At 44.2% G+C, this 27,634-nt stretch overlaps 1 protein-coding gene across 1 annotated transcript in view; it reads right to left on the bottom strand.

Moving 5' to 3' along the window:
• The window catches only part of LOC129173888 (cadherin-18), a 65,561-nt gene that overhangs the window by 17,200 nt on the left and 20,727 nt on the right, over positions 1–27,634 (bottom strand). Inside the window, exons 3-8 of the mRNA XM_054765196.1 lie at positions 14,977–15,271; positions 11,011–11,130; positions 1,860–2,027; positions 1,567–1,754; positions 1,240–1,493; positions 680–816 (exon numbers count right to left, since the gene is read on the bottom strand). Of these exons, the coding sequence (XP_054621171.1) occupies positions 680–816; positions 1,240–1,493; positions 1,567–1,754; positions 1,860–2,027; positions 11,011–11,130; positions 14,977–15,271 (1,162 nt within the window). The remainder of the gene's footprint in view (positions 1–679; positions 817–1,239; positions 1,494–1,566; positions 1,755–1,859; positions 2,028–11,010; positions 11,131–14,976; positions 15,272–27,634) is intronic.

Below are 27,634 nucleotides of genomic sequence, written 5' to 3'. Positions count from 1 at the left end.
CAACTGTGTAAATATGTCCGTTTTCAGCAGAAAGTTTATTAGAGTCTTGGTGAAATATAAAACGATCACAGGAAGGTCACACAGGAGTGAATGAAGGACTGAACGTTTATGTTCTATCTTGTTAAGAGAACCTACAAAAGGTGGCATCTTCGACATATTTTTGTCTGTGTCTTTGCCTGGTAGGTTTTTATTTTCCTTGTCCTTGCGCATTCAAAGCTGCCATATTTCTGCCTTCTGCAAGCGCATGCCTGCATGCTAATAAGCGACAGAGGAGATAATAAAGCATTAGCATGCAGCACCTCTGTTGCTTGGCAGTGGGATTTGCTTAATTGTGATTACAAATTAGCCAAGTTACCTGATAGCTAAAGTTAGCGGGGCCTGTTTTAATTTAATTAATTGTTACATGTATGAAAGGACAGTGAACAATTGGGACTAATTTGATTTGCTAGTCAATTATAAGGAAGTCCTACTTGAATACATTCTAATCAGTATGTAAATGATCTTCCTTACCCTCAGTACCTGCAATTGGCAATATTTACTTTATCATTTTGCTGCATCATCGCTTAAAGAGTAGGCCAGAAATGAAATATCTACAAAATAAAAAATAAAAACAGGTAATCCTGCAAGGTGAGTACATTAAGTGCTACCTAACGACGGTGAAGTACAACCAGGTACCTACCAACCTCCGAGGCCATCACAGTGATGTTGTGCCAAGCCGTGTCCTCTCGGTCCAGAGGCTGCGTGGTCCTGATCACGCCGCTGATCTCGTCGATTCGGAAGTAATTTGGACCCACTTCTTTTTTGTCAATGAAATACCTGAAGACACACGGCAGGAATCATTCAGAATAAGTCCAGAGTTACAGTACGCCGATGCTCTGGCAACATCTCGCTGAAGCATCAGCGACACGCCATCTCATTAGCTGCTTCACGTCGCCACCGGGTGCTGCGGGGTGGGGGGGGATCGCACGCATGAGTGTCACGAAATGAGATACCTGTGCAGAGTGAAACCTCGGATTAGTCCGCCGCCTCGGGGCTGCTATCTGTCTTTCCCATTTCCACTGCCTCACAAACTGGAAGTTTAGCGCGCATACAAATGTGCTAAGCACTTGTATCGCCTGCGGTTAGCTCACGCTGTTATCGCCCGGGAAACAAAAGAATCATTCACGGAAATATTCCTGACATCACGCCAGGTTTGGACCAGCTCGACTCGCATCGTTTCTTTGCGACTTTCCGTCTTACCTGACGGGGCTGTTCCTGCTGTCGGGGTCCCGAGCCGTGACGGCGCCCACCTCCGTGCCGCTGGGCGAGTTCTCGTACACGTCCATGATGTAATAATCCAAAGAGAAGACGGGCGCTTCGTCCACATCGCCCACTGTGATCTTAAGGGTGGTCGTGTCTTTGAAGGAGCCCAAGTAGGAATAACGAGGGTCCACGTGGGTGTTGGTTCCCTCGATGTGCAGCGTGTACGTCTTCTTTCGCTCGTAGTTGAGGGGCTGTTGGGGTACAGCGAAGATGTAAACGCACACCATGTTGACAAAGGTGCGCCTATCAAAACAAAATATTTACCTTTCTGAGCGTGATGATTCCGTCTTTTGTGTCCCTGTCGGTGGCAATGGAGAACATGTTGGCGCCCTCTGAGTTGATGATGCTGTACTTGATGTCCGCGTTGGCGCCAAGGTCGTCGTCGTTGGCTTTGATCTTCCCCACCGGCTTCCCGACTTGAGCCGATTCAGGGACGTACTGCTGATAATTTTCTGCAGACAGGAAATCGGTGTGAGCGCGACAACGTTTGACTGTGAGTCAGTTTGGGACACCCAACGAAGCATCGGGACTGTCCTCAGGTCCCGTTGCGTACGTACTTTGTGGGAACTTTGGCGGGTTGTCGTTGACGTCGGTCAGCGTGACGTTGATGGTGGTGGATCCGGAGAGGCCGCCGACTTGGCCCGCCATGTCTTTGGCCTGGATGACCACAGTGTAGTGTTCTCGGGCTTCCCGGTCCATGTTGGCTAAGGCAGTCCTGATGATCCCTGCAGAGACAAAGATACCATTTACCATTTTAATAGTAATCATTTTTAATAAAAGTTATTATTTTTCTGACAAATACAACACAATGTGGCGCTATGATCAAAACCCATACATCACATTGATTCACAGATCAATGTGCTGGACAAAACAACCTACTGTAGCTTTACGGTATTTTGCTGAATTAGCATGAAATTTGGTACACACCTTTAGGGGACTGACGAGCACATGTATGAAACATTTGGGTGAGATTGGTTGAAAAATATGGCCGCCATTAAGCAAAACGGCTTTGCAGGGGCATGGAACTCAGCAACTAATTGCCCATAAGTCATTGAGCATTTGTCTAATTCAAAGAGTTGACCCTAATTATTAGATTGAACAACTCCAAAAGAGCAAAGTTGAAGTTTTATTGAAGAAAAATCACACACAAACTTTGACGGGGTGGGTTCAAGTTGCTTGTACAGACGACATCTCAAAGTGAGCCCCAACCACTGGACATGCCGCCGTTATAGAGGGCCTGACCGGACCACCGGTTTGGGCCAGCAGAGGGGGTTTTCCCTCTCTGGGGTCAATGACCTCTGGTTAGACGGCCATTTACCTTGCAGCAATTTTGCATGTTTTGTTTGTTTTTTTACAGCGTATGAACGCGCCTGGTGTTCTGCGTCCTCATTGCTTAAGGGACTGTAGACCATAGTTAATCAATGTCTCCTGTTGTGTTCGATCGCTAGCAAACAGCTAGCAGTCTGACTCTGAACTCTGTGAACTCTATGTTTGCAAGTTTTCTCCCCGACAAAAGCCACAGTGTGGACGAAGGCAGAGGAAGATGTTAAAAGTCTGACTTCTGGACATGCGGAAGGAAGGTAGAAGTTACGGAATCAATGAATCTTCCGTTTGTTACATAAAGGAGGAGGAGGATAGCATAAGGACGACAGCAGCAATAGATTTTAACAAGGATGCAAAAATGCTACAGCGGAGCGTTGAGGCACGGACGAAGAGGCACGGTCAGAGGAACTGTGAAATACTCTATTCTCTAGTCTCTATTCATTATTTCTTAGGTGTCTAACATAGGTTGATCATTAAAATTCAAACGAAGGTTTGAAGTGTGACAGTGTTTAAACAAGCGAAATGTGAGAAAATGTGAATGCCAGTCTGAGAAAAGTGTATAAAGTTTTACAGCCTGAAAACATAGAAAATAACAAAATGAAGCTGACTACTTTCACCTGTTGGGGTTATTTTTAGAACCTAACCCCTGCGATAAACGAGGGACCGCTGTATAGCAATGATAAATGTATAAATGGTAAATACCGCGAGGATGAGTCTAGAAATGACCCACCAGCCTCCTATACACGCATACACTCTTGAGCATGCAAGTTCTCAGACTTATCCCAACGTAATGATTAGAAAACGTTGAGGATATCTGTATTACATGTTTGCTAGCATGTCTTGCAAAGCATTTTGGGCACAACACATACAGTAGTTGGTGCAAACAGCACTACTGTAAGCTCAAGCTAAGACTTCAATGGACTCCTCCTCCAGCATCATGAGCGGCCTTCATCCTCGCTTCCTTGCCAAGGCCTTTCCCCACTTTACATCCACTGACTGCGCAGCCTTGAATCCAGGACTTTCTCACCTCTCCATCACATTTAAAACCACAATGCACACACGTTGTGCTAAAGATTGACTTGCGCTGATTTATCCAAGCCAATAAGTGCACTTCACAATGTCCTATACGAGCGTCACAGTGAGCGTGTTGATTCAAAAGCGCCGCGTGGAGCGAGATGGAATAATGTTGTTACACTCGCACCCGTTCCCAAGTGCTAAATTCCTCCTCCTCTCCCCGAGCTGGCACCCCCCGGCGACCACTGAACTCGTGTTTTTGTGAACTTGTGAACCCTGCAATAATACGCTTGACCGGGAACAGCGGGACCCGTGTGGAAAACGTTGTGATGTTGATCGCCACAGGGACAAAGAATAAAAGAAACACTCTGCGTTCTCTCGCCTCCTGCTGACAGTTGACACCCACTGATTTGCTTGACAGGACACTTTTTTCTATTTCCCACCGACGCTTGATGAGAGGAGTTGTAAGGAGGTGTGCAGTCATTTGCATCTCCAAGTTATAGATTGAATTAGTCCAAAAATGAGTCCTTTGTAAAGCCGACAACAACAATTCAGGACAAAACATTTGCTGTTTGCTGTGTACATAAACCTTGCTGAAAATTGGCTAAAATCATTGCTACGCTTTCTTCATATCACCCAAACCTTCCACATGGACGGAAACCATGACTGTCGTGTATCTTAATAGCTGTAGAAGTGCATCCCTCATAAACATGTCAGATACAATTTATTGCCAATCTGGATGAGACTAACGCTGCATTATTATAGCATTTTTTTCAAAACTGAATGAGGAACTTTTTTTTTAGATGTCCCAGGCATTGCTCTGTGTACAGTATGTATCAAAAAACTTAGTTGGGAAGTTGTTGAAAATCTTACAAGATTTGAATGACGGTTAAACATGGTCTGATCTTGCACTGCCGTAGCAATTATGTGATTATGTACATTTTTTATATAATCACATTATATAATATTTTATTTGATTGCATTCCAGTTATATTTTTATTGTGTTATGTTTTTTGTATTTGTATTTTTATTTCATTTGATTTTTATCTCATTTTTACATAAACGGATGCATCTTTAAAAAAAAAATCCAGCATTATATGTATCAAAAAGTTGGGATGGGGTTGATAGCCTTGCGAGATCTGAATCCAATCAAGATTCAACTTAGTTTGAGCTTGCACACACGTAGCAACATTTATATTACATTACATTTATCTTATATTGTATTTTTTATTTTTATATTGTAATGTTTACATTTAAAAAATCATTTGTGGTAATTTTAATTAATATTTCATTTATAAACATTTTGAATTGCAGTTTGAATTTTATTTTTATAGATTTTTTGACATTTATTTTATTTTTTAGTTTAAATATTTTTAAATAATTTTTTATTTTTATTTTTAATGTGTTAAAACATTTTTTTTTACCGATTTTTAACATAATTGGTTGTTTAACATAATTGTTTGGATTCTGACTCAAAATGTAATGGCAGCATCCTCCAGGTAGGGAAGCTGCACCCTCACAAAGAAACAAAGAAACAGAGCGAGCCCAGCTCTTCCCGCCAACCACGATGACAAACTTTAGCATTAGCGGTCTGAATTGGAGACGATCACCAAACCAAACCAAATGAATGGCATCAGATGAAAGACAGAGATACCAATTTTCAAATGTCATGACCCTCTTAAGTTCCTATGATATGAGAATACTCAACGTTAACCGAAGCGTTTGTCTGCGGTGTCAGAGAGTACCAGCAGTGTGAAATAGAAGTCAAACTACGAGGCTGCTCAAGTCCATTCAGGAGCTCCAGCTAATGTATTTTATTCAAGCTATTCATATCAATAAAAATCATGACAAGCTTAATTACGCTTTTTTTCTTCTTCTTCTTTATAAAAATGTGCAAATGAAAGCGCTTTCATTACTCCAAAAGGTCATTTTCCTCAAGACCCTGCAGATTGAAATGAATCCGGCACCGGGCAGACTCGTCATTAAAAGTGGGTCAAGGAGGCAGCATTAAGAATCGGGGTGGGCTCTCGGAGGTCACGTATCATCTGTCGTGGCGAGCCTGGCTAGGGCGCTCACCAGCAATGAATCAGCACGGAGCGAGACGTCATAAACACAGCCATGCGTCTCAACTGGACCCGACTGGAGACCCGAGGAGGAAAATGATGAGCTGTTGCCACAAAACTCTCCTCTGTTTGCATTTACTCGTATTTTAACTGACAGCTGACTTTTAAATGTGACTGTACGCTGAATGCCCTCCTGTTTCAACGTGTCTCGGGTCATTTAAACACTAATCACTGATGTTGTGTCTCTTACAACGTGTCATTTGCTGCTTACAGCCTTGAAAGAAGGACACAAATTCCCTCGCTTGCTCTTTTATATTTATTCCACTCTTTACAACCAGGCATTGCCGGCAAACGCGAGAACAATCAGGCGGGGTTGTATAGTCGCTCCCAATGTATTCCGGCCCAATTAAGTGCTAGCAAGTGACCTGTGCGCTGCTGCAGGCGCTCAAGTTTACAACACATTGTGCATCGCCAGCAGGGCTGCCAAGCACACCGACTCTCTGAACGCTCACCAGGAGCAAGGACAACCACACACACACACACACACACACACACACACACACACACACACGAATTACAATAACAAGATGCAAAAATACATGAAAGCAAAAGTCCTTTTGTGTGTGCACGTTTATACTTTTGTGTATCCACAATCCACACCTGCCACATTATCAATCCAACTTGGAATTGAGATGCAAATTAGGGATGAGTATATCAATTAGGTTGTGTTGTGTAGTGGCTTAAAAGGCATTGCAGGCTTCATAGCAACAAAGCGCACATAATATCTCAATCAAAAAAGGGTCACTTGAGGTTTTTATCCATTCATCAAACCTTTCACTATGCTAACTGTGCTTCACGTCAAACCTTACACTATGCTAACTGTGCTTCATGTCAAACCTTACACTATGCTAACTGTGCTTCACGTCAAACCTTACACTATGCTAACTGTGTTTCACGTCAAACCTTACACTATGCTAACTGTGCTTCACGTCAAACCTTACACTATGCTAACTGTGCTTCACGTCAAACCTTTCACTATGCTAACTGTGCTTCACGTCAAACCTTTCACTATGCTAACTGTGCTTCACGTCAAACCTTTCACTATGCTAACTGTGCTTCACGTCAAACCTTACACTATGCTAACTGTGCTTCATGTCAAACCTTACACTATGCTAACTGTGCTTCACGTCAAACCTTTCACTATGCTAACTGTGCTTCACGTCAAACCTTACACTATGCTAACTGTGCTTCACGTCAAACCTTACACTATGCTAACTGTGCTTCACGTCAAACCTTTCACTATGCTAACTGTGCTTCACGTCAAACCTTTCACTATGCTAACTGTGCTTCACGTCAAACCTTTCACTATGCTAACTGTGCTTCACGTCAAACCTTACACTAACCAGCTATTGGCCAGTTCATAAAATAAACAGGTTTTGGGGTGTTTTAGGCCTCTTTATTAAGAAATAGAAACCGTTCCAAACCACTTCCACACCTTTTAAATCCTGCATTTAAAAAGTGGCATAGCCTTTTTCGTTCTCTCACCAATTACACTGTAAAACTGGTCTGGAAACTTTGCATAATGGTAAGAAAAGTCTTTGTCTGACATCTTAAAAGCACACCAACCCTTTTTGTAAGAATCCAAGCACGGGCTGTGTAAATGCCAGCCCTCAGCATGAGCTCCCAGTCTTGTGCATTACAAAGCACTAAAAGCCTGTTATTAACTGCAGTCTTACTTCAGCTAATGTCCGAGAGACACCATTCAGTAGTCTGAAGTGCTTCCTGTGCCGTTGTGTCATTGTGTGGGGTTCAACCACAGGTGAGGATAAACTCGGTGGTTCCGCGTCCCCACTTGATACATTGCAAGGAACAAGGCTGCATTTCACACGAAAGTGGAAATCTTTCACAATGCCAGAAGACTTCTTTTGGAGTCACTGAAAGGTTGTGTGAGTGTTGCACCCTTGAACCCTCCCCGGACCACAATACCTCCCGGAGAGTCTCAGCGGAGGCCGTGGGTTCATTTAGAAAATAATTGAGAAAGAGTTGACTTCCTTGAACCGGAGGCCAATTTGACACAGTGAGGTGGTTAGCCTTTTACCCAAACCTCCCCGCTCTATTAAAGCAGATAGCATCGCACCATCCACCTCTTTGTCTGGCAGCAAACTTCTAAAGGAGGACAATCTCCTGGGTGAACAAAAAGGATTATAGAAGATTACCAAAACCGCCCTTCAATCTCCGGCTTCAGGAATACCGGCTCGTCCAATTCCGTGTTATCCCTCAGTGGTGCGCTCTTCGCAGCCATGGCTAGATGACAATCAAAGCACTCCTTTTTTGAGAACTTTGTCATCCTCAAAATTATGTCTGATTGACAGGATGACAGCTTGAGGCTTTAGGCAAAGTGTAACCGCAGAGGCAGCCTCCATCTGTGTCAGCTCCTTCAATGAAACTCCCAAATCCCACATCGGCAGAGAAATTAGCCTATTTAGGATGCAAGAAGGGCCGTGAGGCGCTGCAAAGCAATGCGATGTAGTGCTTCTCTGAGACTGTGAGGCAAGAATGAGAAGGGCGGACGAGGTGGCCAACGTGACGGACAGCAGCTTGTTCTATGACTCAGTTTATCCATCACTGGCAATGTGGTCGGTCGTGTGCAGGCTGAGTGATTACGTGTTTGTATCAGTCAGGTCATTCAGGGTAGTGGCTACGTCTTCAAGCATGTCATGGATTGGCTGAATGGCGGCAAGCACCAGAGATGACACTTTATTGTTGTCTTTGTAGTTTGATGCCTAAATGGGATGCCAACCGTCCATCAACTGATGAACCAATTCAAAAGAATCGGTGTGGCATAAAAACAAATCTAGCCTTGATGCTGGTGGACGTTAGACAGTGTAAAAATGCTTTTAGCAGAGCGTTTTGTGTGTCTGTAGCTTGGCACCATGGTTTTATGTTCATTCGTCCCTAAAGGTTGGACGGAAACCGAAATGTCCAAAAACTGCGTCAATTTTTCTCATAAAAAATGTAAATCCAATTAATTCCTTCCAGACACCCAAAAATTCATCCATCCATCTTTTTTCTTTCCCGCTTGTCCTCATTAGGGTCGCTGCTATGCTGGAGCCTATCCCAGCTGTCTTTGGGTGAGAGGTAGGGTACACCCTGGACCGGATCGCCATTCATTCATTCATTCATACATTCACACTTATGGACAACTTAGTCTTCATACCCTTGCATGCATGTTTTTGGAATGTGAGAGGAAGCCGGAGTACCCGGAGAGAACCCAAACGCCACACATAGATGTTCTAACGGAGATATGAACCCGCGATCTCATGACTGTGAGGCCAACATGCTAACCAGTAGGCCACCGTGCATCCGACACCCAAAAATATGAGGAAGAAAATCAGTTTAAAAGAGAATAATTCTGGTTTTACATGAAGAAAACACTGTGATTGGCTGGCGGCCAGTCCAGGGTGTACCCTGCCTCTCGCCCAAAGTCACCTGGGATAGGCTCCAGCATACCCCACGACCCTAATGAGGATAAGCGGCATAGAAAATGGATGGATGGATGGATGGATGAAGAAAACAAGGTGAAATGATTCTAACTGGTGAATGGATGGAAGTTATTGTTGATGCGGACTTCCCGTACATGTATGATGGAAGTGTTATCAAGTTCCTGGCACTCGCAACTTTCTCCGTCCCCTCGGTGGGTTATTTAGCAGTCGCACTCAATCAAAAATGCACGGACAGAGTCAAGCATCGCGTAGGGTGCGTTGTTTGGGCACTCGATGTCGTGGAAGGACACGCTGCAGGACTAACAGACTAGTTTGTTACCAAAATCATACCAAAGCTGGGGTGCAAGCAGCAAAGCAGCAACTTCAAAAGCGAGCGTCTGAGCGCCTCTCCTCTCAAAAGATTTTTCTCACGTTTGGCGCTCATCAACAGGCTCCAGTGACACATAACATTTGAACATCATCAAAAGCCCCCTCTTTTCATAACACAGAGCAATTTTGCTCCAGGTTTTGAGTAGTGGCATTTGAACATCAAAGTGTCTTCCTGTTTACATTCTTGCAACCAATAGGAGAGGAGAGCGCTGTCACATGATTTATTATGGCAACTTATTTGGAGTAGCATTTTGAACAGCAGTTTTAGCAGTTTCCAAGAAGGAAAGCCATCATCAATTGCTATTGTCAAACAAGAACCGAGAGAGAGTAAGCACTCCCACCGGCCTCCCCCCCACCCCACCCCCGTGTGCCACAGCGATAAGACTTAACAAGAGAACAAGTGGCATGCGAGCGCCACTTCCTCCTCGTCTTGCACTGACCACTGGAGTTCTGTGTGGCCTAATTTGAGGGCTGAGGGTGGATGGCCAGTGGCAAAAACAACAGCCAACTGTGTGTGTGTGTGTGTGTGTGTGTGTGTGTGTGTGTGTGTGTGTGTGTGTGTGTGTGTGTGGAATGTGCAGCATGGCCTGGCTTTACATCGCGTGTCCAATCATCCGCCGGCCTCCAGCAAGAATTACACCGCTGCAGAGTCAGCGCATGCAAACTACTCTTCTCATGAGGCCGCCACACGTGGGGACGTGTGCAGCCAGGTAGATCCAGCCCCGATTCCACCCCCCACCCCCGTCAATCATCCTCTCTGGGGGGGCGAGTGAAAATATGCAGCATTTCATTTGTGCAGCGTGTTTTACAGCGGCGTTGTGGTCTCAGAGGTTGTTTTGCACACCGCAGACGATCAGTTCATAAGCACGTTTGTTGTTAGCATCGGCACACGCCCTCAGACTAGCACGCGCGCACGTCTTTCAAACACTTTGCGAGACAAAAGGAGATCACAAAGAGACACAAAACCACTCCCGACAATGCATTTTTCACATCATATAAAAGTTATATGCTGGCCACTTTGGAGAGATTATTAACATTTAATAGCTTCTACTCCGGGCCTCTCAGACGAAAGATGGCTGTGCCGCCCGCTGCGCCGCTTTCCCGCCGCTCAGATGGTGAAGAACAAAAAAAAACAACAAAAAAAAAACTCTGCAAAAAACCTGCAAATGTCTGCTTCAACCCCCAAGGAGACAATAAGTCCAGCAGGAGCGCCGGCGGTCCACAAGTTGACTGTGCTTGCTTCAGCTTTTATGACGGCGCGCTAAAAGAACACAGTGTTCACTGTAGCGATGCAGCAAAGTTATTATCAAGCATTTCATATTTATAGCCGCCATGCTGACGACGCTTGCTTTGTTGTGTGTGTATGCATTATATATATATATATATATGTATGTGTGTGTGTGTGTGTGTGTGTGTGTGTGTGGCAGGGGCTGCACCTGTTTTGGGGTCCACGGAGAAATATGGCTGTCCTTGTAGGATGCTGTAGACGATCCTGGCGCTGTTTCCGTAGGTGGGGTCGTCTGCGTCGGTGGCTGTGACTTGCAGCACAGACGTCCCTGCACATAAACACGCAAAAACAAAAAGTTTGCGGGCTGTGCAGGAATATATTAGCTGTGTGTTTAGAAAACGTCCTGGTTTTCATTGATTTGGGCCATGAAATTGTGACGTAATCCCTGAGAGGCTGCCGCGTGGGTGGCTTTTTGTTGCCGAAAAGCTGCAAAAAGCCAAAGAAAAAGCAAAACTTAAGTACGGAATTACTCCTCTGACGCTTGCCAAGTTGAAGTCTCGTAAAATTGGCGACGTCATGCACAACAGCGGTTCAAATTCCCAAGTTCTTTCCACTTCAGAGGACACGTTTTCCCCGAAAATATTGGTTACATTCCGAAACTTAACAAGCATTCGATCTCAGGTTCTTGTGTCGTTCTAATTTTAGAATCATTTTCATGCTGGAATTTGTGTCTTTGGTTGTAGATAATATTTTGCAATATAACGATTTTAGTCATACTTTAAGTATATTGCAATTAGAAGGCATTTTTGAGTAAACATTTCAGTATCTCAGTACCGTTTTGGAGGCTAGAGATGAGGGAAATAGAAAAACATGCAAGCATTGGGGAAATGTACTCGCAGATTTAGGCAACACTTCTTCTTACCGAAAATTATTGAAAAAGTGTGCTTCGGTGAAGCGGCTCATGTCAATGTCCCACCACACCACACCGACACGCTCCACGCAACAGATGTCTCCTCAAGATTCTATAGCCAAAATCTTGCCCTCTTCCACCTTGATGGCCTACGCAGAATGCTTTGGTTACAACACTGTTTATTTCGCTTGCGCAAAAGCTCTTGACCAGACCAGGCCAGGCCAGACCAGGCCAGACCAGGCCAGGCCAGGCCAGGCCAGGCCAGGCCAGGCCAGGCCAGGCCAGACCAGGCCAGGAAACAGTGATATAGTTACTTCCGGAAACACACTCACAGCCGTGTGACGTCGGTGTTTTGTGCGCAAGCATGTCGCTTCCCGGATGCAAGTCTACATAAAAACAAAAGAACAAATCTAATTGGGCTTCATACCCTGCAGTGTGAACAGCCTAAAACGGTGAATCCGCTCGGCGACAGATCTCGCGCTTTGAGCGGTGAACCGTGCCTCCTTGCTGTGGCAGTCAAACCCTTCATCTGAACATCATCAAACTTTTGATTGTGAGAACAGGAGCTCTATTGATTTTACTCTCCATGAGATCCAGGGAGCTGGAGGAACGCGAGGTTAAAGAGAATATTTTGGTTTTTTTCTTCTTGGAATTTCCCAGCCATTTTCCCCCTCCCGGCTAAGCATTGATGGCTTCTCCTGGGAGCCACGGGAGATATCGAATCCTAACATGGATCCTGGTGCTCTCATGCACTGACGCCTTCCATTGTGTTGCCATGATGACACGTCTCATGAAGTCTGTAAGAAATGTAGAAATGATTTGGAATCACACACACACACACACACATGCGTGCGCGCACATGCACTAAGCACATAGGAAGCTGCACTGTGTGTGTATGATGGCTGCAAATTGAAACAGGTGGCTATTTTTCCGGGTTTGACCTTCACTTGAAACAATGCAGCTAGCATCGTTCATTCTTCTCTGCACCCCCCGAAGACAAAGAATTATGGAGGGCCACTTGCTTTATTTACTGTCATAGCGCACAGCGCCTGAAAGCCGTCGTGCTCCGAGTGAACACTCTGCCCACTGCTCAGATAGCATTACAGGCTTCATTAACCCTTTACTGTATAATTACCTGATGAGTGCACGGCTAGCTTGTACGCCGCATTAGTAAGGGCAAGGATCATGTGACGAGACCGTGGAAACCGCTGAAGTGGAAGACGTGGTGACACGCTTGAGTTGTATGCGTTCCCACGCTTGGAAACCATTGTGCTGCGGTAGCGCTATTTATTTGCAGTTATTGTATTTATTGCCGATCACGTGAGTTGTTGTTTGTCATCCATCGGTAGCGCTCTAACTAACACGTAGGAGTCGCTTAAGCTCCCCCGTCCATTTGCTTCCTCATGCCAGCTAAAAGCTCCACATTTCCTGCATTTGAACCACAGCCAAGCCGCCATTAGACAAGATGGTCCGGCCTCTTAAGACACAGGACGCCGATTCACATCTTCGTGGTGAGTGTTGTTTGCAGTTATGACCCACGAGAGTAGCTACACTAATGGAGGCTAGCATAACAAGACAACCCCAAATGTAAGACGGCCCTTCTTTTTCTGTAGTTGAAGCTCTTATACACATCTTCATGCGGGCGCTGGAGGACTGAAGACTGTTGCTGGCAAGAGTAACTACTCTAATGGAGGTTCACAGTTGAGATTTAGCTTAGCATGGGTTACAGCCGCAACAGTGGCCAGTGTTAGAGATCACTGTGCCTGTTGTGAGATAATTCAGACTTGCAATAAAAGCCTGTTTTTCCAGCGATCAAGTCTGGTGCTTGTGTGTCTCTCCCAACATTACAGTAACATTACTGACACCTAGTGACCAGTGTAGAATACTACATATCATCATCTCTTCTGAATGCTTTACATTTCTATTTAAGTTCATTCAGCCATTTTATGCTTTAAAAAATCATTAAAATTTGCTGCAATATTTATATCTTTTAATAATAATAGGCCTTATTCAACCACAGAAAAGTATGGTTTATTAATTGATATCATTTTGAAAAACTGTGAGAGTTAAGCCATGAAATTCAAAGTGTAAAGTGGCGATGGATTACTCTAATTGCTCTTTTTCAAGACCTGTTTTGGGAAAAAAAAAAAACATTTTCTTGAAAATAAGCAAGTTACAAAATGTGTAGACTAGCAATATAAGATGACGTGTCATATATTTGGGTCAATACGGTATGTTCCTGCATGGTCATGGCTTTCACTGGTTCAACAACACAGTGTAAACATTTAACCTTCTCTCAAGCAGGAAGTAAACAGGACATGAACCAAGGCGTAAACGGGAGGTCCCCAGGAAACATGCTTGGGTCACATTGAAACGATTGATAAGACCTGCTCTTGTATTTATGCTCACTAAGCGATCTTGCTATAATAAATAAATAATAATAATAAAAGCCTTGTTGCTCGTGTGTGCTCGTGAACGAGCTCCCAGATCCCAACAAATGCATTTCACATGAAAAACAGGCAGCGTGAGCATTTCCACAAGCGCTGTATCTGTACAGTATGTGGCATATATACAATACATATGTGGTGTATATTCCTTCTTGATGTGCATGAATACGCATGAGAGCAACCTGGCACATATTGACTGTATATTAAGAGGGCGCCTGCAGCTATGTTGACGCTTGCATAATTAATGAGCGTTTACACCGCGCTGTGGTTTCATTGAGACGGTAAAGCATGTAGCGGGGAGATTGGTACAGCTTCTCAGTGTGATGCCGCGTACCCGTGATATGTGATACTGACAGCGCCACTCAAAACTGAGCGTTTTTGTCTCTGTCAATTGTTTCGTCAAGCAAATTCGTAGTCGCAGGAGAAGCTGCACCTTTTGAACATTTGTAAGACGTGCCGTGAAATACGAGCGATTTCGCCGCAAGGCCAAAACTCGCTGGACCGAGAAGAGGCCCGTCTTTTGTCGGGGAAAAAAAACAACCAAAAAGATAAAATATAGATGTTGTTGCCACATGATGCATGCGAGGCTGCGACTTGTCTCCGTGGTGGAAGAAAGCTGTTCTTTTCTCCCTTGATGTGGAGTGGAGGGCTCCCTCGGCCTCCCAAAGGTCTTCCTGCTTGGGACCGCGTCACAGCGAGCGGCTAATTATATCCGCCAGCAGGTTTTTGGCAGTAAAACTAGCTGGAAGCGGTGTGGAGTTTCTGTGACAACAATGAGCTGTGTCAAGTCATGTTACTTTATACAAACACTACTCACCCACTTCAGACATTTCGGGCACCGTGGCTACAAAGGGTCCATCTGGAAACTGCGGCGCGTTGTCATTGATGTCTTGGACTTTGATGATGAATTCCGACTTGGGTTCCAGCGCCTCCTCCGTGTTGCGATCCAAAGCTTGGGCGTGCAGGACGTAATGCGATTTCTTCTCGCGGTCCAAGCTCCTGGTGGCGTGGATGTCCCCTGTCACCTCGTTGATCAGGAATATCGTCCCTGCGCCTTCGCCGCTTAGGATGTAGCGGACTGATCCGTCGCCTTTATCCGAGTTGGAGTGAAGCTGGAAGGGAAAACAGAAGGAGGCGGCATGAGGCTTTGAAGTGTTTGATCGTTTTGCAGCCCCAAAATACGACTTAAGCCAGTTCTATGTAGTGCTGGATCAATGGACCTCATTCAACCAAGGTTCTTAGGGTTTTATCCTTAAGCAATACATTTGAAGATATCTGTGAATGGTTCTTAGAGCGTACTTGTTTAGTGGTTGAGCAAAAACAGTGTGTTGTTGTACTGTATATCCTTCAACTACACTCTGTTCTCAAAGTTGTCAATTATACTTCCCATCCATACACGGGAACGCTATTGATCTTACAGAGCAGAACACCTGCACTGCTAAATCAAGGTCAAAGTTAAGTTACGCTGTTTTTCCTACTAATGTTAGTCTAAAGTGCTTATCTTTGTAAAGTCTGACATTTATGACCCAGAACAGTACAAATTAACTTGCCAAAATGCTTGTATTTGTATTTGTACTTTATTTATCCCACAGCAGGGAAATTCATTTGTTACAGCAGCAAGCAAGATACGCAAGTAAAGAGTACAGTGTAAAGAATGCATAGTGACTACAACATGGTTCAGGTGGTGCAGGTGTTGTAGAGCCTGACAGCGGTCGGTATGAAGGACCTGCGGAACCTCTCCTTCTTACACCGTGGGTGTAACAGTCTGCTGCTGCCAGCAGACTTGAGCAGACTGACTGCTTACTTGAAGCAAGTAAAATGTCTTTCTGCTGCCAGATTATTTTGCTTATTTAGAGAAGTATATCACTAGATTCAAGTACATATTATTTGGCATAAGCAAAGTGAGCTACTCTAGAGAGTAAACATGCCAAACATCCTGTCTTTCAGACACTTTGTCTCGCTTAGATTTCTGTTTTTGCAGTGTACAGTTGTCACTCGCCACTGCGGTTCGAAAATCACGATTTCACTCTGTTACAGATTTTAAAAAATATATTAATCAATAAATCAAGCTGTTTCGTGGTTGAATATGGCCTATTATTAGTAAAAAAATATGCATATTTAAACAAATGTTTCATTTTTGGGGTTAAATGAAGTATTTTCAAGCATAAAAAATGACAAAATTAACTAAAATACAAATGTAAGGCATTAAAAAGACACATTCAAAGATGTTGATGAAATGTAGTACCTTACACTGGTCATTAGGTGTCAGTAATGTCACTGTAGTTTTCGGTGAGACCCACAATCCCCAGACTTGATCGGTGGAACAACAGGCTTTTATTGCAGGTTTGAATGATCACAACAGGCACAATTATCCCTAATAAAAAAAAAATCCTGAATAAAATGTTCGGCTAATATTGCTCAACTCTGAACCCCCGATGTCACTTCCTGTCCACCACACAGTCACACTCTCCTCCCCTCGGGAACACATTTATATCAACACACGAGCACAAGTCTTATTCGTGTGTTAACTGGTTTATTTTCTCTTATTATGTCTCGTAATAGGAGTGTATGGTGACCGGAGGGATGTTATTTCATGTCTCACTTCATTCAGCTCAAGTCCCACACATCTCTGTCCTCCCCTTTTACTTCAAGCGTGCCTCAGGTTTCTGTCCTGGGACCCTCTTCTTGTCATCATCCACCTTCTCTCTCTCTGCAATATCTTACATAAATACAACGTCCATTTCCATTGCTTTGCGGATGACACCCAGCTCCACCTCTCTAGCAAATCAAATTCAATCCTCCGCACCTGCGTAACTGAAATCGAATCCTGGCTCACCTCAGATTTCCTCAAACTCAACTGTGGAAAAACAGAAACCCTTCTGGTTGCTTCCATATCCACACTACCCAAAGTTGGCAGTTTTTTCCCTCGACATCGACAACAGCAAGGTCTCCCCTCTCCTCAGGTTGAGAGGCTGGGTGTCATCCTCGACAGCTTGCTGCCATTCCATCAGTAACATTACCCGGTCTGCATATTTCCATCGACGCAACATCAGTCGCCTACGCCCCGCCCCCATACTACCTCTATTCTTGTTCACAGCCTGGTTACCTCCCATATTGATTATTGCAACTCTTTCCTCGTCGGCCTCCTTCACAAATCCCTCCATAAGCTTCAAATGGTCCAGAATTCAGCCGCCCGCATCATCACCGCATCACCCCCATCCTGCAGCACCTCCACAGGCTCCCTGTCACATTGCCAATTCAATTCAAAATCCTTCTGTATACATTCAAGGCCATCCACAAGCTCGCCGCCGCCCTCCCACCTCTCTGATCTCCTCAGCATTGCCACCTCCTCCCGCTCCCTCAGATCCTCCCACCTGCTCGCCTCAGCACCATGGGTTGCAGAGCGTTCCAAACTTTGGAACTCTCTCCCACTGGACATCCGGAACATAGACTCTCTTCGTCTTTTCAAATCCACATTTAAAACCCACTTATTCAGGACATCTGCTCAGGACATCTTCCTCTATGTGTGCGTTGCTCTTATCTTTTAAAAAGCATATTTAGAAGGTTGTAAACAGGTTTTCTATGCTCTAATTGTGAAAATAGACCATTCAAGGAATCCTGTACTTCTGGGAAATTCACTTATGACGGTCTGGTCTATAACGAGGGATTACTGTAATGCCATAATAATGTTGAACCGAATATAAGACCACCCTGACTGGAAGACAACTCCTCTTTTTCAAGACCTGTTTTAGGAAAAAAAATAACTACGTACACTAAGTTAAAGACATCTCTGTGCCGTGTGAGTGACAGGAAGAAAAGCTCAGACTCCCTAGGGAAGAAGTTGTTTGATGCCACGTGTTGATTTTCACATATAAATCTCCACCACCGTATATAAGACGACACATCTTTATCCAACCTTTGTTATGGGGAAAAAGCTAGCGTCTTATATTCAGGTTAACTTCCTGCAGCAATATGTGCACATCCTCCCCCCTCGTGTACTGGATGTCCTCATATGGGCAATCAGCAGCAGCTGTCATGGGCTTACAACAGACTGAAGAAGAAAATCCGCCACAGAACTTTAAATGTTCGAAAAACTTAGATGGCTAACGTAAGAGAGTCAGTCGCTACCTTGTTGATTCCAAAGGAAATCCTGGCGCTTTACTGTCTGAGCTTCCAAACCTCAGACCCACATTGTTACATCGCCGCTGTGTTCTGATCGTCTTACAATCCTGACATTTAAGTGACCTCAAATAACAGAAAGTCGCGCCCGGTGTCTGGCTGGAGTGATGATGATCAAGCAAGCCGTCGTCTGCACGGCATCCACCTCTGCGGCATCACCGCACCCCACACTGCTCAATTATTCTGCCGACGTCTATACTCAGACATCAACACCGCGATGTCGACCTCGCTCAAGAGCAGGGGGGAAATAAACAGACAAAGGGGCGCTCGGAGCAAAGATCTATGAGGCGCCTCTAGGCTAGGAGGCAGTCCTTTTATTAAATCCACCACAGAAACCATCATACATGTCCACTTTATTGTTGCTCTTTCAAGGGTTCTCCAGATACTACTGCAGTGCAACTCCGTTTTCATTATTAATTCCGTCTAAAAGGTTGGAGAAGAACTGAAACGTACGAAAACTGAAGCAATGTTAAATATGCCATAGGAGAATCATGTAAATGATTAAATGTGTTACAGACAACCCAAAAATCTTAATAAAAAAATACATTTTATAAAGTTTTTTCATGCAGGATAGAATGCAAAATAGTGTGTCTCAGCTTCTTCAAAGTGCTGGCAGTCGCAACCTTTCTTGGCCCCATGGTAGGCTATTTAGCAGTTGCACCCAATAAAAAATGCACAGGCAGTGAGTTAGCAAGGTGCAGGGTGCTTTGTTTAGAACGATACAGTACAGGGCAAACGGACTAATTTGAACATTTTTGTGTGAAACCGAGTTTGGTCAAAGTCACCTTGCTGCCTGTCATCATTTTTACCCGATCGTCATCAGAATCCATCCATCCATCCATTTTCTGTGCCACTTTTCCTCATTAGGGTCGCGAGGGTATGCTGGAGCCTATCCCAGCTTAATTCGGGCGAGAGGCGGGGTACACCATGGACTGGTCGGTCGCCAGCCACTGTCACTATTGGCAAGCAATACCCCTACTTTTCTCACCGATACAAGTAAAACAGAGCTTGTTGTCGCAGATACCACTACCGATACAGTTTGAGAGATAAATAATACACTACGAAGACCACACCTACTTAGTTTATGCTACAACAGATGCTTTTAACGTTTTTATAGATCAGCTATGCATGTCTAGAAAATCAAACCAATATTAAAATATTGTAATATGACAATCAAGGCCAGTATCAAAAACCTTTGTATTGGTAGTATCTGTTCTTTGGTATCGATGAGTCCACCATATCTGTCAACATTTGCATTTTAAAAATAAGGGAAATTCTGGTCTACTACCAACATTTGATTTTGGATTTTTTTTTTTTTCAAATACGGGAAAGATACAGGAAACTATTAAAAGGGATTGCCGCCCAATACTATCGTCTACCCACTGCCTTGTTGATTCCAAGATGAAGGTAAAAGACTGAAAATCAGTTTTCCTTCTTTTAAAAGCCAATTTTGGAATCATTTTGGCAAGCGCCTGACATACCCTTTAGTACTTGCAGGCAGGAAGCAGCGCTGAGCCCTCCTCCCAATCAAAGTTATTTAACAACTAAAGGCTGCCTGAGCATTAGCGCTAATCGTTAGCATTAGTCATTAGGGCTAGTCATTAGCGTGCTGCACTCATAAGCACCAGTGCGTGCTTTTGCTCTCACAATTCCCCAAAAGCAGCAGTTGTGCCTGACCTCCTGCCGCTTATTTACTCCCTTCATCAAAGCTGAAAACCAAAACATGGACTCGCGGCTACATTTCTGCCGCACCATTTCAAATCCTCCAGTCCATTTGTCTGCGTGCGGCGGGATGTGGGGGTGGGAGGGGACAACGCCGAATGATTTATTTATGTTATTAATTTTTGGTCATGCAGAAAATGTCCTGACTGCCAGGCGAATGTCATTAGCTTCCACAGGAAATGAAGTCCAGAGGAAAAGCATTGTGTTGGTGGTGGTACCCCCCATCCCCACCCCCAGAGAAGCGAGAGGTATCTTTCACCCCGCCCCACAGGGCAACAAAACAAGGGATTGTGTTTATCTGGCTCTCTCCGGGTGACTCTATTAAAGTGTAGTGGAGAAGATAAGTGGCGTGCAGCAGCTGGCAACGCATTTTGTTGGTGGGGGGGGCGGTTCAAGAGAACAGTGGAGGCGATAGTGAAGCAACCTGAGTGAAAATCTAACATTTTATCTTTGCGGCTTGCCGGGCGACTAATTTCATGCCAATCACTGTTTTCTGATGCTTTAGAAGTGTGCAAAAACATGATACCCAATCAAAGATCTAATGCAATGCACCTGTCAAAGTTGCCCATTTGACTCGTCACAAAGACATCCATTTGTTGTTCTTTGAAAGACTTGTGGGGAAGAAGTTTGGTAGCCCGGTTTTGCTTGATGTTTGCTGAAATTTGACATGCACATGCTTGTCAGTCCCCTAAAAGTGTGTACCTAATTTGGTGATGGTACGGCCAAACACCGTAAAGTTACAGTGGGTGTTTTGTGAAGATGTGTGTGAAATTTCAAGTCAATGCGACTTCTAGGGTTGATGAACAGCTCTCCCATGTGGTGTATATGTCAGAAAAATAATAGCACAGGCAACACAGTAGGGGTACACATTTTGAGTAATTTTCACCCTTTTGAGTGCAACACTTCAGGAGTAGAAGATGCATATACTGGATACGTATCATGTGAAAACAGTAGGACAATGATACCACTGCTGTTCAAGTATGTTTGATGACGGTACTTTTAAGTGTATAAGCCGCTATTTTTTCTCACGCTTTGAACCCCGCAGTGATGTGGCTAGTTTATGGTCACCTTCTTATCTCACAAACTTTCGTCGTATGCTTCAGAACAGTCATTTTGCATTTCATGCACACAGCCTCATCATGGAAAACGCATGGAGAAATGCATATGATGCAGCTTTCAAGTTGAAGGCGATCGATCTAGCAACTTTTTACTCAAGTCCTGACAGCATGGAGCACTGTCAAAAAATCCACTATCACCAACTGGTTTGGAAAGGACTACTGCGTGATGAAGAGGACAGCACAAGCTCAAGGGCTAATTTGCCTCGAGACGAAAGTGACACTGAGAGCGACAACAAAAGAGAGAGAGAGACTGACAAAATGTGTGACAAAGGAATTATGAGGCTGTTTAATTCCAACACGGAAGAAGACAACTTTAGTGGTTTTAGTGCACGGGAGGAAGATGAAGACAGCCATGAATTACTTTTCTGATAGACTACAGCTTAACTAGCCGTGTTACACACACTGTTTAGAAAAAAAACATTTATTTAATTAAAAGTTTAAAAAAATCTTTTGTATACCACCTTTCTATGTACTAAAAATCCCATGTTACAACACCTGCGGCTTAAACAGGTGCGGCCTACGTACAAATCCTTTTTTCTCCTTAAACTTAGTGGGTGCGGTTTATATTCCAATGTGCTCAATAGTCCAGAAATTAATAGAAATAACACATTACTGTCACTATTTTACACTAACACTCTTCAAACCTTGAACATTTTTATCAGTACTGTCAAAAATAATTTTGCTATGCTAATTTATTTCAATGAGTGGATGTTCTTATCAGCATGTAATGCTTGGAAATCCCAGAAAATACACTCAAAACATGTCAATTCAACTTAAATGACGTGTTTGAACGCAACCCTTTATTGCGCATAGTAACATGGTTAAAGTGTGATTCAAATGTTCAGCTACGATTAAAGAGTCGACAGGAACATCGATTTTCAGACATGTGTGCTGTCTTTTAGCTTGATTTAAATGTTCTGTTCCTTTGGAGCTGTTAATACATACAAATGTATATTATCATGTACTGTCATTTAGCTTTCTTTTAATGAAATATTGTACAATTGGGCATATTTCAGACATAGTTGCAAGTGGTGATCAATTATGATTAATTTGAAAACTGTGATTAATCTGGTCAAAAATTTGAATCATTTGACAGCCCTAATTTGTATACGTTTCAAGCATCCATTAGCCACAAAACGTATTTAGTCCAACACCTGAGCTGATTTTGTCAGGTCGGGTATGTGGAAAAAACCCAACCTGCAGCAGATGTTCCTGCAAAAATAGACCAGATTGCACCTTTTGAAGCTTGGATCCAATCCACTCATAGAACCACAACCTTTACTGTGACCTTCATCCATCTTCCTTCCTTCCAAAGCATCACTGGACATGTCGCTGGTGAATATCGACCAAGACGTGTTTGACATATATAGTTCTATGTGATCTATATGTTTTAGTTCTCCTCTCTCTCTCTCTGCTCGGCGCTTGTCTGGCAGCCGCTGTTATGTGCTCTCGTAAAGAGGCATCATATCGACACTGCGGTAGCAAAAGGGATAAGCACGTCATAAAAACGGCGCATGTATCGTTACGACGGCGGCGGCCTCGCACACGCGTTGGACGCTTCTGTCGGCATCAGTCCAAAACACTTTTATTTGGACAACCATATCATATTTGACAGAATTGCAACGCAGGCCGAATGAGGTGGGTGGTAAACCTGAAGATGAAAGCGATGTTTGGGTGACTTTTAGCCTTTCACATTCACCGTTTAGTGAAGGTAGGACCTGTAATTGTTGCTTTTATACATGCAGTTTGGTTGATCATCGTCACCATGACGACCAAGCAACCCCAGTTTAGAAAAACATCTCAGCATTCCTTGCCAAGGAGCTATCAGCATCAACATGTGAGCATGCAGTGGAAGCAGGGGATTATGGCTTTCTGGTGATGCATGCCTTGGCTTCCATATTTGCAATTAGCGCTGCGCTGAAGAGGGGCAGGGTTGACTTTTGGATTAATCTCGCTTCTTACACACCTCACTCAAGAGGATTTAATCACTTTTTATACGTGGGACGCGGCTGATTGTTGTCAGGAATGCCCGGCCCCACGTTTCGGCCAGCCTCCCAATCAACTGGCTGGACGCTGGAATTGATTTGTAACAGTCACAGTAAGCCCCCGATGAAGGATCGCGCCGCTAATGACCAGCCGACAGCCCAAAGGGTCAGGGTGAGGACAGGAAGCAAAATCTCGATGCTCGGCCGTAATAGTTGTTCACTTTTTAGACGTCGGCTGGGAGGATGAGTCATCGTGTCTGCCTGACTGATACTCCAGGTTATTGGAGGTCCAGATGTGCATACATTTTACCACACACCAGATCAGTTTATCCACCCTTGTTTGTCCCTCGTGACAAAAGAATGTCTCCATAAAAAATCACACTCAAGGTCCTTGGGGGAAAAAAACTGCTGTAAATATATTACATATTAGCATTTTGTAGTTTTTTAAAAGATGACATTTTTTGTAGTTAGCGCATAGAAAACCTGTTTATGACCTTCTAAACAGTTTTGAACATTATTAGAGCCCTCGGGACATGAAGCAACACCCCTAGAGTCACCTTTACACTCCTATTACCCAATATAGTAGACATAATAAGAGAAAATAAGCCATTTAAGACACAAATAAGACTCATGCTGGTGTGTGTTGCTGTAAATGTGTTCCAGTGATTGGGGAGCTGAGTGGGGGGCGTACAGGAAGTGACGTTTGCATTTTAGCTTGGTGTGGGTTACGGCCACAACAGTAGCCTGTGTTAGGGATTATTGTGTCTGTCTGATCATTCAAACCTCGGTGCTCGGCAATAAAAGCCTGCTGTTCCAGCGATCAGTCTGGTGCTTGTGTGTCATACCGAACATTACAGTGACATTACTGACAACCAGTGAGCAGTGGAGAATACGACATATCATCACAACCTCTTTGAATGTGTCTATATTTGTATTTTACTTCATTTAGCCATTTTTATGCTTGAAAATGCTTAAAATATGTACAAATTTAAACATAAATATGCTTAAATATGCATGATTTATTCATGAATATAATGTTGAAACACCATGACAGAATGAAGCCGCAAAACTCAAAGTGAATGAATTTATGGGACCGTGTATGTAACCACACAACGCCATAAACGCAGAGCCACCGGTACGTATCTTTTGTAGCTGGAAGTAGATGTCCTGCACTAAAAATTCCTCCATCTTGTAGGCCAGTTCTCTGTGTCCTGCAGCTTCCTTGCTTCATCGCTCCTCTAAAACCCACAGAGTCCTGGCGAGAGCTTTGTTCTTTCCGAGAAACCGCAAAGGTTGACGACGATTGGCTGACACTCGCAACCCAGCAGAGCGCTGACAAGGAACATCGCAACCTCCTGCTTTTTGCACAGCCGCTGACATTTACATACGCGCTCCCAAACACATGTACTCGCTCTTTCTGTTGTCTTTTCGGGGGCCGCCGAGCTCCCTCCACATGCGCCGGCGTGACAGTTGCCTGATTCTGTCACGTTGGCGCGATGCATTTTTAGACGCATGAATAAAACATTTAGTCACCTCTCTGAGATGCTTGGGACGAGAGGGGAGGATGCAGCACACAAACGCCCCTTCTGTCAAAGCGGCTTCGTCAACACACAATGACGACTTTTGTTTGTGTCGTTAACTTCACCGCTGTCCACCCGTCCTCCAGCATCGACATCCGACTGACACAAAAACTTGTCGGCCGTCTCGTCTTGGTACTCGTGCTGCACAGGGCTGTCATTTTCCAAATGCCCCCCCGGAAAGGTGTCACTGGGGATTATGGGATACCTCGCGGGGATTAAAAATGTTCTTGACAGAATGGCCGCTTCACTTATTCCCCGGCAGTCACGGCTTCATGACGGCACAGTGAGTGACGGTAATAAAGTGCACTGAACTGCTCACAAGTTGGACACGCACTTTTTTGCCTTTTTCTGTGTGTGTATGTTCTCGTAAAACTTTTATTTTATGTGAGTTTTTTAGCATTTGAATCTAATGCACATAGTAGGGTTGCTTATTTTAGGAGGACAGACGTTTGCAAAAGCGGAACAATGCTGCATTTCATCAATCACCGCTTGCAAAAGCTGCCTGTTTCTCTTCTCTTTCCAGTTTTGCAGTTCTGCGTATCTGCAAAAAGTTGACCTGGCAAGTTTCCTGCTTTGGACGTAGTGTCATAACCGGAACATTGGTGGGACACTGCCTATGGTGATGGTGAATGATTTGGTTTTTGATGAAATTCTTGCACACTGTCTCAGTTATTATACAATATTCCTTGCATTTGACGCTTTTTTTTACATTTGTGTTAATACTTTTGGTTGTTTGGCATGGTTTAATTGCATTTTGTAAAAATTGCTCTGGTTTGCATACATTTCCGTTTTTCTCTGAATGTTTGGAACAAAAAACAAAAATACGCCTGGTGCCAATGGTGTGGCTCATCTAACTTCCCGAATATCGTGTCGCTGTGTGAAAGGCTGGGTTCTGTGTAAAAGGCACAAACGAATAAATGCCGGATTTTCTCTCACATATTTGATGTGCCAACTACCATCCATCCATCTTCTGCTTATCTGAGGCAGGGGCAGCAGCCTCAGCAGGGAAGACTTCCCTCTCCCCGGCTAATTTGTCCAGCTCCTCCTGACAGATCCCGAGGCGTTCCCAGTCCAGACATAGTCTCTCCAGTGTGTCCTGGGTCTTCCCCAAGGCCTCCCACCAGTCGGACGTGCCCTGAAAACCTATGGAGGCATCCTCACCATATGCCCGAGCCACCTCATCTGGCTTCTCTCAATGCGGAGAAGCAGCGAGTCTACTCCGAGATTCTCCTGAATGACAGTGCTTCTCACCTTATCGCTAAGGGAGAGCCCAGCCACCCCACGGAAAAAACTTATTTCGGCCGCTTGTACCTGCGATCTTGTCCTTTTGGTCACTACCCAAAGCTCATGACCATAGGCGAGGATAGGAACGTAGATCGTCCGGTAAATTGAGAGCTTTGCCTTTCTTCACCACAACGGGCCGATGCAGAGTCCCCATCACTGCAGACGCCGCACCAGTCCGCCTGTCGATCTCGCGTTACAGCACTCGTGAACAAGACCCCAAGGTACTCCAACTCCTCCACTTGCGGCAGGACTACATTCCTGACCTGGAGATGGTACTCCACCCTTTTCCGGGTGAGAACCACAGAGTTGGACTCGGACTACCAACCGCTTTACACTTGGCTGCGAACTGATCCAGCCAACCACCAATTCATCTCAATGAGAAAATATCCTGTTGCGATGTTAAAAAGATGCAAAAAAAAACATAGATTTTCCATGGCTTTTGCTTTTGCAATGGTCATGGTCGTGTTTTTCTGTCTTAGACGTGCTTGGGAAAGGAGTAGGAAGAAGGAGCTCTTATACCCCTTCTCCATGTCTCAACAATTAGTGCTAGTTTGCTCACTTCCTGTATCACAATATTTATTAGAAATCACTTAAGGAGTTTTTGCATAATCCTACAAACAAACAACCAAAATAAACTGCAGGCTCAAACAATGACAGTACATTTGTGCTCTCCCATCCTTGGCTAATTAAGGGTCCTTCTGCCTCTTGGCCACTTTAGGACATCAGTCCCAACCCACATAATTAAATGTTTTCTTTTTTCGAACCATCTGGAGGCTTCATCTCTTTAAACATGCATGTCAAATTGATTCCTTTCATAATGTTTGTGTTTCTACGCGGCGCTTTATCATAGCCTGGGATTAGTTGTTTGTGCTTCTATCAGCAGCCACAACACATAAACACACACACACACACACACACACACACAGAAAAACAACAGCCTTAAGCTAGCATAGCGTTCACAAGCAAACAAGTCTCAGCTAGAAAACAGCAGAAGATATATTCAGCAGCTTTTTCACACACCTTTCTGGGAAGCTTTTTGCATCAAATCTTTCCATCTTTGCTTACCACTGTCAGCCATGGGGGGTCACTAGCTCTTTGGTGGACTGGCTTCTGATATGAACCTCTACTTAGGTGGTCAGACTATCTCAACAAGAGCGGTGAATCAAGCACGGAGCCATGTTATGTTCCCTTATTTCCACCATCCGCTTTTAAGTGGTCATGTTACAAAGTGTACAAAGTGGAGGCGTGTTTCGGAACTTAGTCACCGAGTGGCAGACCACAGAGCGAGTAACACAGGTCGCCGAGTGCCTAGGCTTGCGGTGTGTAAAAAAGTGCCTGTGCTGACTCAGTAGCTGCAGTTTTACAAACCTCCTCGGGCATTAACATGAGCACACACACGACAGGAGAAAAAACGCGCTAGTAGTTTCATAACCAAGCAGCAACACGCAATAACACATCACCAATGCAAACAACTAAACTCTCTATGGTCGTTATCTGGCATTTCACTCACTGGTCATGCAGTCGTTGGCCCGTCTACAGTGGAACCTCGATTAGCGTAATTAATCCTTTCCAGTAGGTTTGACTCAAACTAACACATCCACATTGAA

Source organism: Dunckerocampus dactyliophorus, chromosome 21 (genome assembly GCF_027744805.1).
Source record: "Dunckerocampus dactyliophorus isolate RoL2022-P2 chromosome 21, RoL_Ddac_1.1, whole genome shotgun sequence".
Classification (NCBI taxonomy): domain Eukaryota; kingdom Metazoa; phylum Chordata; class Actinopteri; order Syngnathiformes; family Syngnathidae; genus Dunckerocampus; species Dunckerocampus dactyliophorus.
Note: the sequence above shows the minus strand (reverse complement) of the source record. Positions and strands in the feature narration are given on the sequence as shown.